Raw genomic sequence first — 13,188 nt, 5'->3', positions numbered from 1 at the left:
ACGCATTGTGAGCTTGTAGATCGTCTATTTTCAAATGGCCGAAATGTGGCTGAAGTGGTTACTGTGTGTTTTGTAATAATAATCACAATTGTCTACAATTGTGCTAATAGTTTAATATTTTAAATATTGTTTTCATGCTTATATTTACCGTAGGAAGTATTTTTTTGTTAGTACTACATGGCAGACTGAGGTGGAAAGACTGGTGACGCGAGGTTACCGGAGGTTACACATGGACAAATGGACAAATGACATCATCAACTTGTGACGGTCCCGGATGTTTTCCCCCGTTATATTATACCTCTATGGTTTTCCCCTTTGAGTAAAAGATGAACTATTTCTAAAATAAAAAATAAATGTTTTGACATTTTTGTTATAGGGGCAATTATAATGTATTAAGGCATGTAAGGCTTATTAGCCAGGGATCCTTTGAAAGGCAAAAATGTACCTCAGGATAACATAATGACCCCCCCCCCCTCTCGGGAGAAGGCGGAACCGGATGTGAGGCTAGTTGAAACACTGCTGGAACACCGCGCTGGTAAGAAATGACTGAATTACATTAATGTTAGCTAGCTGGCTGTTGGCTAAATGCCTTTTTGTTTAGTTCGGAGGACAAGTAGAAATAACTTCAAAGCAACCACCGCTCTATAAACGCCTCCTACTAATGTGTACGTATCGATATATCATTAACCGCGTTCACCAAAAGCTAGGGGGGGGGTAAAAAGAAGCTAACATTAGCTTTGTTAGCTTAGCATAATCGTTGCGACGTTGATACAAGATGGCCCGCACGTCGAGCCAGTTTAGCATACTTTAGCCGGTTAGCATGCTACCGATACTGTGAAGGGAGCCTATATAATAGGCGAGTGTGGTTAGCATGCTGACGCTACTGCGTTAGAAGTTTGTTAGCTTTTGGATTTTGACGTAAAAAAATAAACAAACCTAGCTTTAGCGATGTAAGGAAATAATTGTGAAGTTTTTGGAAGACATTTTGTTGTGGTAATAATAATACGAATGAAGAGCGATTGCTGGATATAATCGTCGCCCCGTATTCTTGGTGGGAAATGACGTGTAATGTTGAATCTCGAGTAGACTTTAGAACAGTGGTTCTCAAAGTGGGGTCCAGGGACCATCTGTGTTCTTTGGGGGGGTTCCAAATAGACTTACATGTCTGTAACTCTGAGAGTGTAGATAATGGAACCAATGGACCCTTACATGTCTGTAACTCTGAGTGTACAAATGGAACCAAATGGACCCTTACATGTCTGTAACTCTGAGAGTGTACAAATGGAACCAAATGGACCCTTACATGTCTGTAACTCTGAGTGTGTACAAATGGACCCTTATGGGTCCATTTGGTTCCATTTGTACACTCTCAGAGTTATATGGGGGTCCTTGAAATTAAAATGTCTGAGAACCCACTGCTTTAGAATATGATAAATGTCCTCTGTGAGTCCCTGTGGAGCTCTAACCCATGTGACTGCTTCCCTCCAGGTGTCTGGTTGTAACGGAGAGAGAGATGGCAGACAACGTCAAGTTGTTTGTGGGCAACCTTCCGTTGGATGCGACTCACGAGGAGCTCAACAAGTTGTTTGCGCCCTACGGGGAGATCGGCACCTGTTCCCTGCTGCGGCAGTATGCCTTCATCACCTTGAAGGGAGAGGGGGCAGCCGACAGGTACTTTAAAACTAAAGTTTACACTTGCCTTCATCACTGTGAAGGGAGAGAGGGGGCAGCCGACAGGTACTTTAAAACTGTAAAGGTTACGCTTGTGTCATCATCACCTTGAAGGTAGAGGGGCTGTAAAGTTTACCCTTATGCCTTCATCACCTTGAAAGTAGAGGGGCTGTAAAGTTTACACTTGTGCCTTCATCACCTTGAAGGTAGAGGGGCTGTAAAGTTTACCCTTATGCCTTCATCACCTTGAAAGTAGAGGGGCTGTAAAGTTTACACTTGTGCCTTCATCACCTTGAAGGTAGAGGGGCTGTAAAGTTTACACTTGTGCCTTCATCACCTTGAAGGTAGAGGGGCTGTAAAGTTTACCCTTATGCCTTCATCACCTTGAAGGTAGAGGGGCTGTAAAGTTTACACTTGTGCCTTCATCACCTTGAAGGAAGAGGGGGCAGTCGACAAGTACTTTAAAACTAAAGTTTACACTTATGACTTCATCAGGCCCTTAAAAACTGTAAAGTTTACATCAGTGGTTCTAAAAATGTGTAATTTCAAAGACTAACTCTTGAGTGTTCCGGGTCCATATGGTTACATTCTCAGAGTTATCAGTTGCACTCTCAAGAGTTACAGATCTACAAGGGTCCATTTGCAACCCCCCGTCAAGGAACCTTCAGGCTTGACATACTTAAGAAAAGTCATCTCGAACATTTTCATGTCAAGGACCCACAAAGTGATATGTATTTGGCCGTGGGCCCATTTAAAGATTTTGTGCCAGCGACTGCCCATTTGACCCGATTTGTCAAAAAAGTCTAATTAATAGCCAGATTATACAAGCTTATTGCTTGTAGACGAAGAATAAAACGGGTCTTAAGTGTTGTTTACACTGGGGACCTCCTGGAACCCCCCAAAGAACCCTGGGGTTCCATGGGCCCCACTTTGATGATAGTATACTGTAAGTTACTGTATAAAGCAGTGGTTCTCAATGCGATGGGAGATGGGGAGGCAGAAAGGTACTTAACGCTGTAAAGTTTACGGTACTCTTTCATCACCCTGAGGGGTTGCAACATGGCAAGCGGGAAGGAGAGTGAATTTGAGCGAGATGAGAGTGGAAGGTCATACACCATTTTAAAGGGCAGGTGATTGTCTACTATCCTAGTTATCGTTTTGTTGATGGGGGGGAAAACGGCTCATCTTACTTGGGCACCAAGTATACTGGGAGCACGTGTTACGCTTATTGTTGTGCTCTGGGTATACTAGTAGCAAGCAACCAATACTACTCTAAAATGATGGAGATGGTCTCATTTTGTTGCTACTAGCTGGCACTCTAAGGAAAACAAACGTAACTATACAATATTTATCTGAACAATAAAGTTAGTGGAGGGTAAACGATGAATTTCACTCGACAATATTCTCGACTTGGATTACTTTAAACATTTTTCTAAAGTAGCTGATCTACAATATCGCATTGCACTGTGATCTTTTTTTAAAACATGCACATTCCCAAAATAGTGGTGCCAGGTTGAAAGTGTTCAAAGGCCTGGCTTTTTAAATAAACTAAAAGCATTGCTCTGCCTCTAAAGGCATAAATAATTCCTCTATGCAGGAAAAAACTATGCATCTATGCGTCAGTCCTAAATGTATTAGGCCTAGGGATTTTGTGGTTAACCATGTACCCGCCCCATCCCTACGTGGTATTTAATTACAAATCACACCTGACGTGTGTGCTGCTCCTGTTAGTCTTGAACACCATTCCTGCAGGTGATGATGTTGGTTTGTGTGGTCATTCTGGCAGGGCCATACGCTACCTTGATGGGAAGGAGTACAGAGGCAGGCCCCTGGTGGTGGAGGAGTCACGTGCACGTCCACCCAACTCCACCAAGGTTTTTGTGGGGAACCTGAGCGCAACATGCACAGCTGACGACCTGCACGGCCTCTTCCAGACCTTTGGGAGAGTTTTGGACTGCGACAAAGTCAAAGGTTAGTCCTGTGGCGATCTGTTCAACGTTTTGATTGAAAGCTTGAGGTAGCCTTGATAATTAAACACAAAACATTTTTGATTAAAGATAACAGTAGTGTGCTCGCCTTAGCGAGCCCACAAATATGGGTGTCACAATTGAATATGAAGCAGAATAATTGCACCATAATTGCATGTTCCTGCCTGTTCACCTAACATAATTGCTAAGCTGCTGTATTTAGGAAATAGGCATGCACCGTGATTTAAGTTCCAAGTAAACTCTACCAAATTAGAAACCGGATTACGATTTTGATTATAATTCTTTCTGAATTATTTTAGAATGTAAACCAATATTAGCCATTTATAACAAACCGCTTCATAGACAAATACCAAAGTAGCCCATATTACATCTCTTTGCTGAAAATAGACCATCTACAAGCTCACAGCGCACCATGGGCTTGTAGATTGCTATTTTCTCAGAGTGATCGCCTAGTGTTCATGTTAAAAATGCAAACGTCCACCAACTGTGTGTCAAGCTAACACCCCTATTATCCTGCAGCGAGATTATGTTCCAATGCTGGTTATGCGTTTGTGCACATGGAGAGAAAGGAGGATGCAGTTCAGGCCATCGAAGCGCTAAATGGGACCGTCTTCAAAGGGCGTCAGCTGTCGGTGGAGCTGTCCAAGGCCCAGCCCCTCAACAATCTGATCGCTGCCGGCATGGCCCCTGAGGGAGTAGCTATGGGAGGAGGTGAGTGTGCCCCGTCGAAATACATAATACAAGTAAGACGCGCGAACGCTGGAAGCGAACGCAGCTCGAAAATATTGTGTATTTACGGACTTGTAATCCGTGTTATTTCACTGTGATGGGGAGAGAACATTGACTGTGTGTGTTTTGCAGGCTGTTGTGCATTTTAATCAGAGCATTGTCTAAATTCCTGCACTATGGCGCCCTCTGGCGGCTGCAAACAGGCAGTGCATGCACACAGAATGCACACAGACACACACACAACCCGAGCACGGTTACATAGTAAGCTCCACTTGGTCGGAGGCGCGCCTCCTTCCGCGTTCGCAATAAAATGAAAGCTGCAAAAGCAGTGATGAACGACCGGGCCCTCGCACCTTTGTTCACATCGGAACGCGTCGCAGCCCCCATGTTGTTAACGTGGAGCAACATGATTCCAAACATAGGAGTTTCTAATAGCATTGGGACACAGTGTTGGGTACCCCACCACAGTAAGTGGCAGTGAACGCAGAAGTAGGGCACTTAAATGATCAAACTATATTTTTTAATCTCTGGTCCCATACACCATATCATGATTTGCAAAAAAATACCGTTATCACGTATATGTAGGGCAAAACGTCAAAGGGGAATGAATACCACTTATTTTCAATATAACTATGTTATTAATATACCGTAGAGCTGATGTGTGGAAATAAGAAAAAGGTCCCACCCTTCTGTGTTGCCAGAACGTCATCACATTAGTTGAAAAGACATCACGTTACCACGAGGTTACTAGTCCAAATAAGGGTATTTACTTCACGGAGGGGTTCCCTACTTCTATTTCCGTGTGAATTAATTATTGCATTCAATGAAGGATGAATGATTGTTCTTACATCGTTTTGACTAATATAAAAAAGCCACACATTCATGCAAGTCGTCCACTGTGTTTTCTTCTCAGGACCTAGAGAAGGCCTCCTCCCAAGACCACCTCCCTCCCTGGAACATCACCAGAGCCAGGCGGCCGTGCTGGCAGCAGCTGCTGCTGCCGCTGCTGGACTACCCATACAGGTATACTTCATCAGGGGTTGCCATAGTCAGAGGGGGGAGACCTGGAACTGGTTCGTGCCCAGAAAAGTTCTAGGATGTAATGCACATCTGTTTGTGTTTTGTTAGCAATCTTTCTTTCTTAACCACTTAACCACTTTTTTATACTTAGCCATACTACAATGTTGTGAGAGGAAATTAGCTGATCTGAGCTTGTAGATTGACTATTCACTATTTTTCAATCTTTTTTTTGAAATTACATTTTCATCTATATAATATCATACTGCTGGTCGACCTGTTACTCTTTTTTCAATAAAAAATAACAGATATCCTTCTTATATACCAGCTACAAATGTATAATGTCTATTTCAGAGAGACAAGCTTGGAATCTATTTTTAAAACAAATTCCAGCTTTCAATTCCTGTGTAAAATGCCTTTCTTTTCTTGCCTGTTTCTCACCTGTCTGTCGATGTCCCTGTAGGTCCAGCAGAGCGTTCACAACTCCTTCTACAACACCACAGCCTTTGACCCCACCTACGCTGCGCTGAAGGGCCTCACTGCGGCCAAAGGGCCTAACCCGGCCATATACGGCGCTCTGGCCAGCCAGGTGTATGGTGCTGTGGCTGACCAGGTGTACCAGGACCCGGGGGAATCCGCCCCCACCACGGATTCAGATGGCGTGCCAGACCCCACAGCCCTGTTTGAGGCAGCAAGAGCCAAGTTCTTCCAACAGGGACAGAAGGTTTATTTACACTTTATATAAACGTGTTTAGCTCAGTTTTCATCAACAGCACTTTGAAGTTGAGATGATGGAGGCTTGCATGTTTTCAGCTACAGTGGTTTTTGGATGCATTGGCACACGCATACGTTCACTTAATGCTGCTGAACCAGAAGTATTTAAGTATTTATTGGTCTTATGGTTTGCAAAGCGCAGACCTCCAAGGCAGCACAAACATGTTCTGAAATGTGACAATTTGCTGGAGAAAAAATTAAGTGACGTATAAAAAAAAATCTAAAGAACAATTGGAATACTTTGCAGTAGTTTTGATAAGCAACTATAACCTACCTACTTGATTTGTAAACATAAAAATTAAGGGTAGTGGATAGTGCTGCACGATTCTTGCTCAAATGTGAATCACGATTTTCCTCCATAAGAATTGAGATCACGATTCTCACACGATTCTCACACGATTCTCACACAATTGTCTTGTAAATATAAAAATATTAAGCAAAAAAAAAAAAAAATCGTCATAATTTAAAATCGAGATCACATAGGTGTCTGAATCGAGATCACGATCTTTTTTTGATTAATCGTGCAGCACTAGTAGTGGATATTCAGCTCTCAGGCCCACCATGAGCTACGCAAATCTTAAAATGATACCGCCAGTTCGGCTGAGATTTAAAAATGCCAAAACATACATAGTTTTACATTTTTGCCATGACAGTCCAATTATTGATTAGACACTGCTCTTCCTGCAGGCATATATTTCATGTATGACATGGTGTTATATGGAGGCCAACCGTTGACAGGAGTTGGAGAGACGAGGGATGTTTTGACCGATATTTAGAAAAGAGCAAAATCTTGAACTCAGTTAGCATATCTGAAGAACTGTTCATCTGAGGAACTTCACAGTTGGATTATTTATTGCTGAGGACCCAAGAGGGTCCAGTGTGAAGTTGATCAGATGAGCAGTTCTCGATTGATGCAAGCAGCAATACTGCGGTTCTCGACAACGCTGCAAGCAGCAATCGGCCGTATCAGAACGGGCACAGCACTAGTTTTTATTTATACAAATATTTGGGTAGCGACTGTCATCAAAACATGTCCATTCACAGATACAGTATTAGGTTTTATTCCGAGACAGCTGTCTAATCATGCATTTTAATTGAAGGTTCTGGCCGAGCAGCAGGCTGGGCGAAAGGTGGGATCGGCAGGCGACCGCGACCGCAGCCCAATCCGAGGAAGCAGAGGGCCGCTACTCCCTGACCCCGTCCCGGGGTCCGTCCCTCAGATACGCGCTAAACGCCGCGCCCTGCTGCCCACGCCACCCGGCGGCCCCGAGGACCCCGCTGCCCCCACCGCCACCGCCACACCCGCTGCCTCTGAAGCATCAGATCCCATTGCAAGGTACGGACAGAAATCTCCCACTCGGCCTCTGTAGAAGATACCATGCAAAAAGTTACCATTTTGATTCTCCCCGTGTTATTCTGCTCAGACTATCCGTTCTTCATTCTTTGTCAAATATGATAAGTAGACAAACCCTTGACTTTCCTCCAGGTGTTACGCGGAGTACTACCAGCAGATGCAGCAGTACCAGAATTACCAGCAGTACCAGCAGCAGTACCAATACCTCCAGTACGCCTACACCAACCCCCCACCGCCCCCGCCTCCTCCCCCCCCGGCTCCACCGGCCAACAACTCCACCAACGCGGCCCCAGCGCCTCCGGGCACCTACACGGACTCCACCACCTACGCGCCGCCCGTGTCCTACGCCTCGTCGGGAGCCTACGGCTCGTCGGGGGGCTACGACGCCACGTCGCAGGGCTACGGCGCCGCGTCGGCGGGCTACGACCGCTCGGCCGGGGCCTACGATGCCTCCACGGCGAACTACGATGCCTCCACGGGGAACTACGACGCCTCCACGGGGAGCTACGCGTCGGCGTACGCGGCAACGGGAGCCTACGGGGCCACAGGAAGCTACTCCGCCGCATCCAGAGCGTATGAGCAGACACCCGCACACGGGCAATCCCTGCCCCAGCGCCACGAATACCCTTACCACCACACGCCAGAACCCCCATACCGATAGTCCCCCCAGTCCTCACCCCCCCTCCCCCCTCCCTTACCATGTTGCAGATGTGTGTGTATGAGTGGGTGTGCGCGCGCGCGCGCGTGTGTGTGTGTGTGCATTTGTACTTTCTTAATGGACAGATTAAAGATAGAGAGGCAGAAAGAGCGCGGTCATGATCTAAAAGCCTAGTCCAACTAGTCTAACGAGCTCTTCTTTTGGCTGGTTGTGGGGTAGGTGAAGAGGTGAACGGCTGTTGAGTCAGTGGGCCTTTGTAATGCTGGAGGCTTCAGGGAATGACTCATGGGACGGTTAGTGTTAGAGATGGCATGCACCCATTTAGTAGATGGTCACATTCTGTATTTGCAACCAGACGGGCCAGGTCTTTTATGCTGGGATCAATCAGATTGAAATTCACGATCCAAATGGTAAAATTTGTTGCAGATAAACATGGGCAGAACAGAATTAATTAATCACGTAAACCCTATATACTTCATTAATTTGAGTCCCTTCGGGGTCTATACTAGGCCACCTCCTTTTATTCCTTATACACCAAATCTCTTTGCCGATAATGGCTGATCTACATCACAACGGGACATGTTTAGATTGACTATTTTTGCAGAATGGGTTCATGTGGTTAAGATTCTACAGTATACTGCGTATCCACCTGGTCTTTGTAGGTTTCCATGGTTCATCACCAGAGGAGTGCCTTCATGCTCCTGTAAATATTGAGGTAACCCATCAACCATTAAAGGCTGAGACTGAATGCTGACCATAAGTGAACAAACCTACAGATTTGTGCACGTGCTGCATGGCCCGGTTGTCTGTGTCACTGCCAAAGAGCATGTCCCACATAGCGTTTGGTTTCTGTCATCTGTCTTGGCTAGAGCAGGAGTAGTCCTTGACCTAGAATCCATTTATTTTAATTTAAAGTGATTATTATTAATGACAGAAAAGCTGAATGACTTGTGATTCTTGATCAGCACTACTTCCTGTGGATGTATTCACGAGTAGATCGCATTTGTGTGATTGTTTTGAAAACATACCTGTGTTGAATGAAAGCCATCCTGAATGTTGTCTAGTACATGGATGGAGTGTTGTGAAGGCATGCAATTCCTGGTGAAAGCCTGTGAACAGACTCTGGCCATCTGGGTCACCGCAGTGAACACCTAACATGCTAGTGATGCTATCAGCCTGCCTTGATAGCCAAGTTATTACTTCCCGTTTTTTAACCTGCATATTGGCTAAAAACATGTCTGGTCCTCTAACAAATGATCTTGGGTTGCATAGTTAATGAATTAAATAAATCGTAACCCTATATTTCTGGCCAGGGTAGTGGAATATATAAAATCAATAATTTGGGGGGAAGGTTTGGTTTATTTTCTTTACAAAATTTCAAAATACAGAAAATACAAGATCTACAAGCTAGATGGGCTATTGCTGGTATTTTTGATAAGACACCGTTGTACAACAATTATTTGATTAATCGGTATAGTAATCGATAGCAAGCATCCCTAAGAAATTAAATGATAATTGCAGCCCTATTTTTGAATTCAAGATATAAACTGTTTAAAGGCCATCATTGGGCTCATGTTAACATAATTATGTTTTCTAAATTGTGTTTGATGTGGGTAAACAACCCTTTGGCTTAATTGATGAGGGAAAACGTTTTTGTAATCTCTTTGTCACACCCTCTGGTGAATCTGACAAAATGTTGAGACATGACTCACACCAGGTTGCAAATGTGTGTATGTTTTTTTTTATGAGCCTGACTGATAATATAGTAGTTGATTGTATTTCTTTAACTGAAGGAATGTTTTTAATAGAACACAGCTTTCTGGTATATACTGTAAGAAAATGAAGACATCGTAGATCCTTGTTAAAAGATCATTTTGTGTTTGAATCTTCCATGGCTTTTGGTGACCTACAAGTTTTTGAGCTGGAGTTTGTGATTAGTAATCTAAGGTAGGCTTAATTGGAGTGTTCTGGTTGTTGCACAGGTCTGTTTTAAACGGGCAATCTGCTTGTCTTGGCTATTGCCTGTAAATGGAACAGTATAGCCTCTTTGCTCGTAGGATGTTCAGTGTGGCCATTGTGTGTGTGTGCTTATTAAGCCTCCCTCGATAAAAGCCCTGCTGTCAAGAGTTTGAAATTCAGTAGTTAGGCATCATGTGTGACAAGTGATTCTCAACCCTTTCAATTTCAAGGACCCCCATTTGATACAAATGTGTATCTTTGGGACCCCAATCTACACTGTAACATCCTCAGTGTTCATCGTGCTCTGTGTACAAATGGAACCAAATGGACCCGTAACAGTCCATTTGGTTCCATTTGTACACACCTGACGTTGAGCACCAGTGACGTATGAGATTACAGACTGCCCTGCAATGTGTATTGGGGGTTGGACTAAATTCACTTTGACTTCAATAGAGCCAAGAAATTGATGAAAATGTTATCCTCTGAACTAGGTTCTCGACCAGTATTGATACAAAATGAAATTTGTATTTACCTCTGCTGTGGCACGTGTAAGACCTAAAGGCAAGAGTAGTGGCATAGGAGACTAATTAAAAGTGTATTTTCTAGCAGTTGGTGTAGAGCTGTTGGCCTGTCCTAGAGATATGAAAGGGACTGCTAGTATTGTTATATACTGTATATGAAGTCTGCCAGACAAGGGCCATTGATGTGCCCAGCAGCGAGTAGGATTGGTGACTGACTTTTGTCTCCTCTGTCTCCCCCCTCCGATCTCAACAGACATAACACACCTCATCATAACACTGACATCCTCTACGCAGTTACAGTAGTCATCATCATAGGCTACTCCCTCCACTCACTTTCTAGTCTACATGTCACAGGCAAACCAAACTAAACATGGCATTTTCTAGTAGTGCACGCTAAAATGTATTCCACACGGCCCCACCTATTTCTCTCTCACACACACACACACTACACAAGGTATTCATCATTTGATTGGTGTACTCAACATATTTTCATGTAGGCATTCCTTCCATTTTCTCACATGATGTTCCTCCTGCTCCATGTGAATCTGTTAGTTGCATGCCTTGTTGTTGCTGCCGCTCCAGCCACCTTCTTCCTCTCGCTGATTATTACAGCTAGAGTGGGGAGGGAGCCTAACTGAGCCCTAAAGCCCTGGACGCTCGCCACACGCAACCCTGTAGCGTGGGATGGGGAACACAACAGCGTTAGGCCTGAAAACTTGCTGTGGACGATGGGGGTGTCCCCACTAAGGTAAACACTCAGACCACACACAGTAACCCCGTACACTCAACATCCAACTCCCCTTCCCCCCTCCCCGAACACATCCAACAATTAAACATAAAATGTGTGCGCGCTCACACACACATACACACAAGCAGCCAGGTCCATGTATCTTGAATCATCTTAACACAGGATGTAATATTTTCTGTTTTTTATTTTTTAAATACAAACAAGTTCATACCCCCACGCGCGCACACCACACCTTTTTGGCCCGCTTTCTTTAGCCATACCACCACACTGAAGCAGGCTGGTTGTTGACGGCACATCCTGCATCTAGGGTGGCCAAGTCAGAAGTACCAGGCCATCGAAGCCAGAGCTGGACACAGGACATGTAGATGGGTTAAGTTTCCATATTCTTGCCCTCGGGCCACTTTGGGGGATAAGTGCCTTGCTTAAGAGCACACTGGTAGGCCCTCATTTCAGTTGACTAACCTGGCTTCAGGATCGGTTGCTGGTACAACGTACAACCCCCACCCCCAATTTCACAAAACTTGTGTGAATGACAGTGAACAGCTATCTTATTTTTGTTTTAAATTTACATTTTTGTCATATGTTCTTTGAAAGGTTTAATTATCAATAAACATTCAATTGAACCATAGTTTTCTTGTCTTAATCTTTTGCTGTTGGCCAATAAAAAACACCGGGGCCATGCTCATTATCTTGTCAGAACAGAGTTGAACTGAGATAGCTGGTAAACTTTGAGTATTTCATCAAAACGCAGACATATTTTCTGAAGTCTTAATTTCAAATGGCCTTGTTTCAAAGCACTTCACAGAGAAATCTCCAAAGAAGAATGGTCGCAGCTCAGCATCAGATGACATTTTATTCCATTTTCTTCCAAAAACATTAACCTCTGCTTTTGAAATTAAAAAACAATAAATTTATAACAATGCAAACCCATTGTTGATAATAATCACTTTGATGTACAAAAAAGTAAATGAGAAGTCGTTGAAGGAGGTATGGACCTTCACTCCCTGCTAACAACAATACTTGTTCATAGACAAGTGTTTCATGCCCTCAAAAACAATGAACCGTGTACAGATGGACATTTGGCTACCGAATGAGTCTAGTCAATGCAGTATACACAATACTGAACATACACGGGGCTCACATGATGAAGATTGGACCTAGCCTGCATGGATGGAAACTAGTGCCTGATTTATACATAGTTTGCGCATTGTGTCGTGCACTGAAAATAGCCGATCTACAAGCTCATTCTCGGAGCGCAACACAGGCACACAAAGTATAAATCAGGCTTGAAGTGTTTTGTGAAAATGCATGGAGACATGCACCTTTCACTGATTGGACATTATGGGAGTGAGATTTCTCCTCGGGTAACCATCAAGGTCTGGTTTCCGGCAGGCGGATTAATCCATGAGCAAGGTTTGGTTAGTTATAGGTAAGATTGTGACTGTAGAGCCTCGACTACTGATTTATCTTCAATGTAACTGGATATATCTTAAAACTAAAATCTTCTCATGTCTTTCCTACACTTTACAAGGTTAGTGTCGATGAAAGCATTGTCTAGTGATACTAGCAGTCAGGTTCTTGTGATTAGTCATTTGAAAAAAATAGAAATAAATGCTCAACACCTCTGACAACACTTAGGGAATCTATACAGAAGTCCTAATGAAGTTATTTGGTGCTATAGCAATGCTATCAAGTCTTGGTGGTTCAGTTCAAGTCAGTTTTCAGGGCACCTTTTTATAGACCTTAAGAGTAATGGTAACAAGTGTACA

General features: G+C 43.8%; 1 protein-coding gene across 2 annotated transcripts; it reads left to right on the top strand.

Annotated features, from left to right (window-relative positions):
- The first annotated feature begins 492 nt into the window (after positions 1 to 492).
- rbm14a (RNA binding motif protein 14a) lies at positions 493 to 12,047 on the top strand. Of its 2 annotated transcripts, none has more exons than XM_080435181.1 (8): positions 493 to 535; positions 1,489 to 1,671; positions 3,458 to 3,642; positions 4,179 to 4,370; positions 5,302 to 5,411; positions 5,869 to 6,129; positions 7,280 to 7,515; positions 7,666 to 12,047. In XM_080435181.1, the coding sequence occupies exons 2-8, from the start codon at positions 1,514 to 1,516 to the stop codon at positions 8,192 to 8,194; spliced, it is 1,671 nt and encodes a 556-aa protein (XP_080291307.1). In that variant the 5' UTR covers positions 493 to 535; positions 1,489 to 1,513; the 3' UTR covers positions 8,195 to 12,047. The 2 variants fall into 2 exon arrangements, with proteins under 2 accessions (XP_080291307.1, XP_080291308.1); XM_080435182.1 differs by lacking the exon at positions 493 to 535 and adding an exon at positions 540 to 665.
- The last annotated feature ends 1,141 nt before the right edge of the window (positions 12,048 to 13,188 follow it).

The sequence above is a fragment of the Gymnoscopelus braueri genome, assembly GCF_963280865.1.
Source record: "Gymnoscopelus braueri genome assembly, chromosome: 8".
NCBI classification, from domain to species: Eukaryota; Metazoa; Chordata; class Actinopteri; order Myctophiformes; family Myctophidae; genus Gymnoscopelus; species Gymnoscopelus braueri.
Note: the sequence above shows the minus strand (reverse complement) of the source record. Positions and strands in the feature narration are given on the sequence as shown.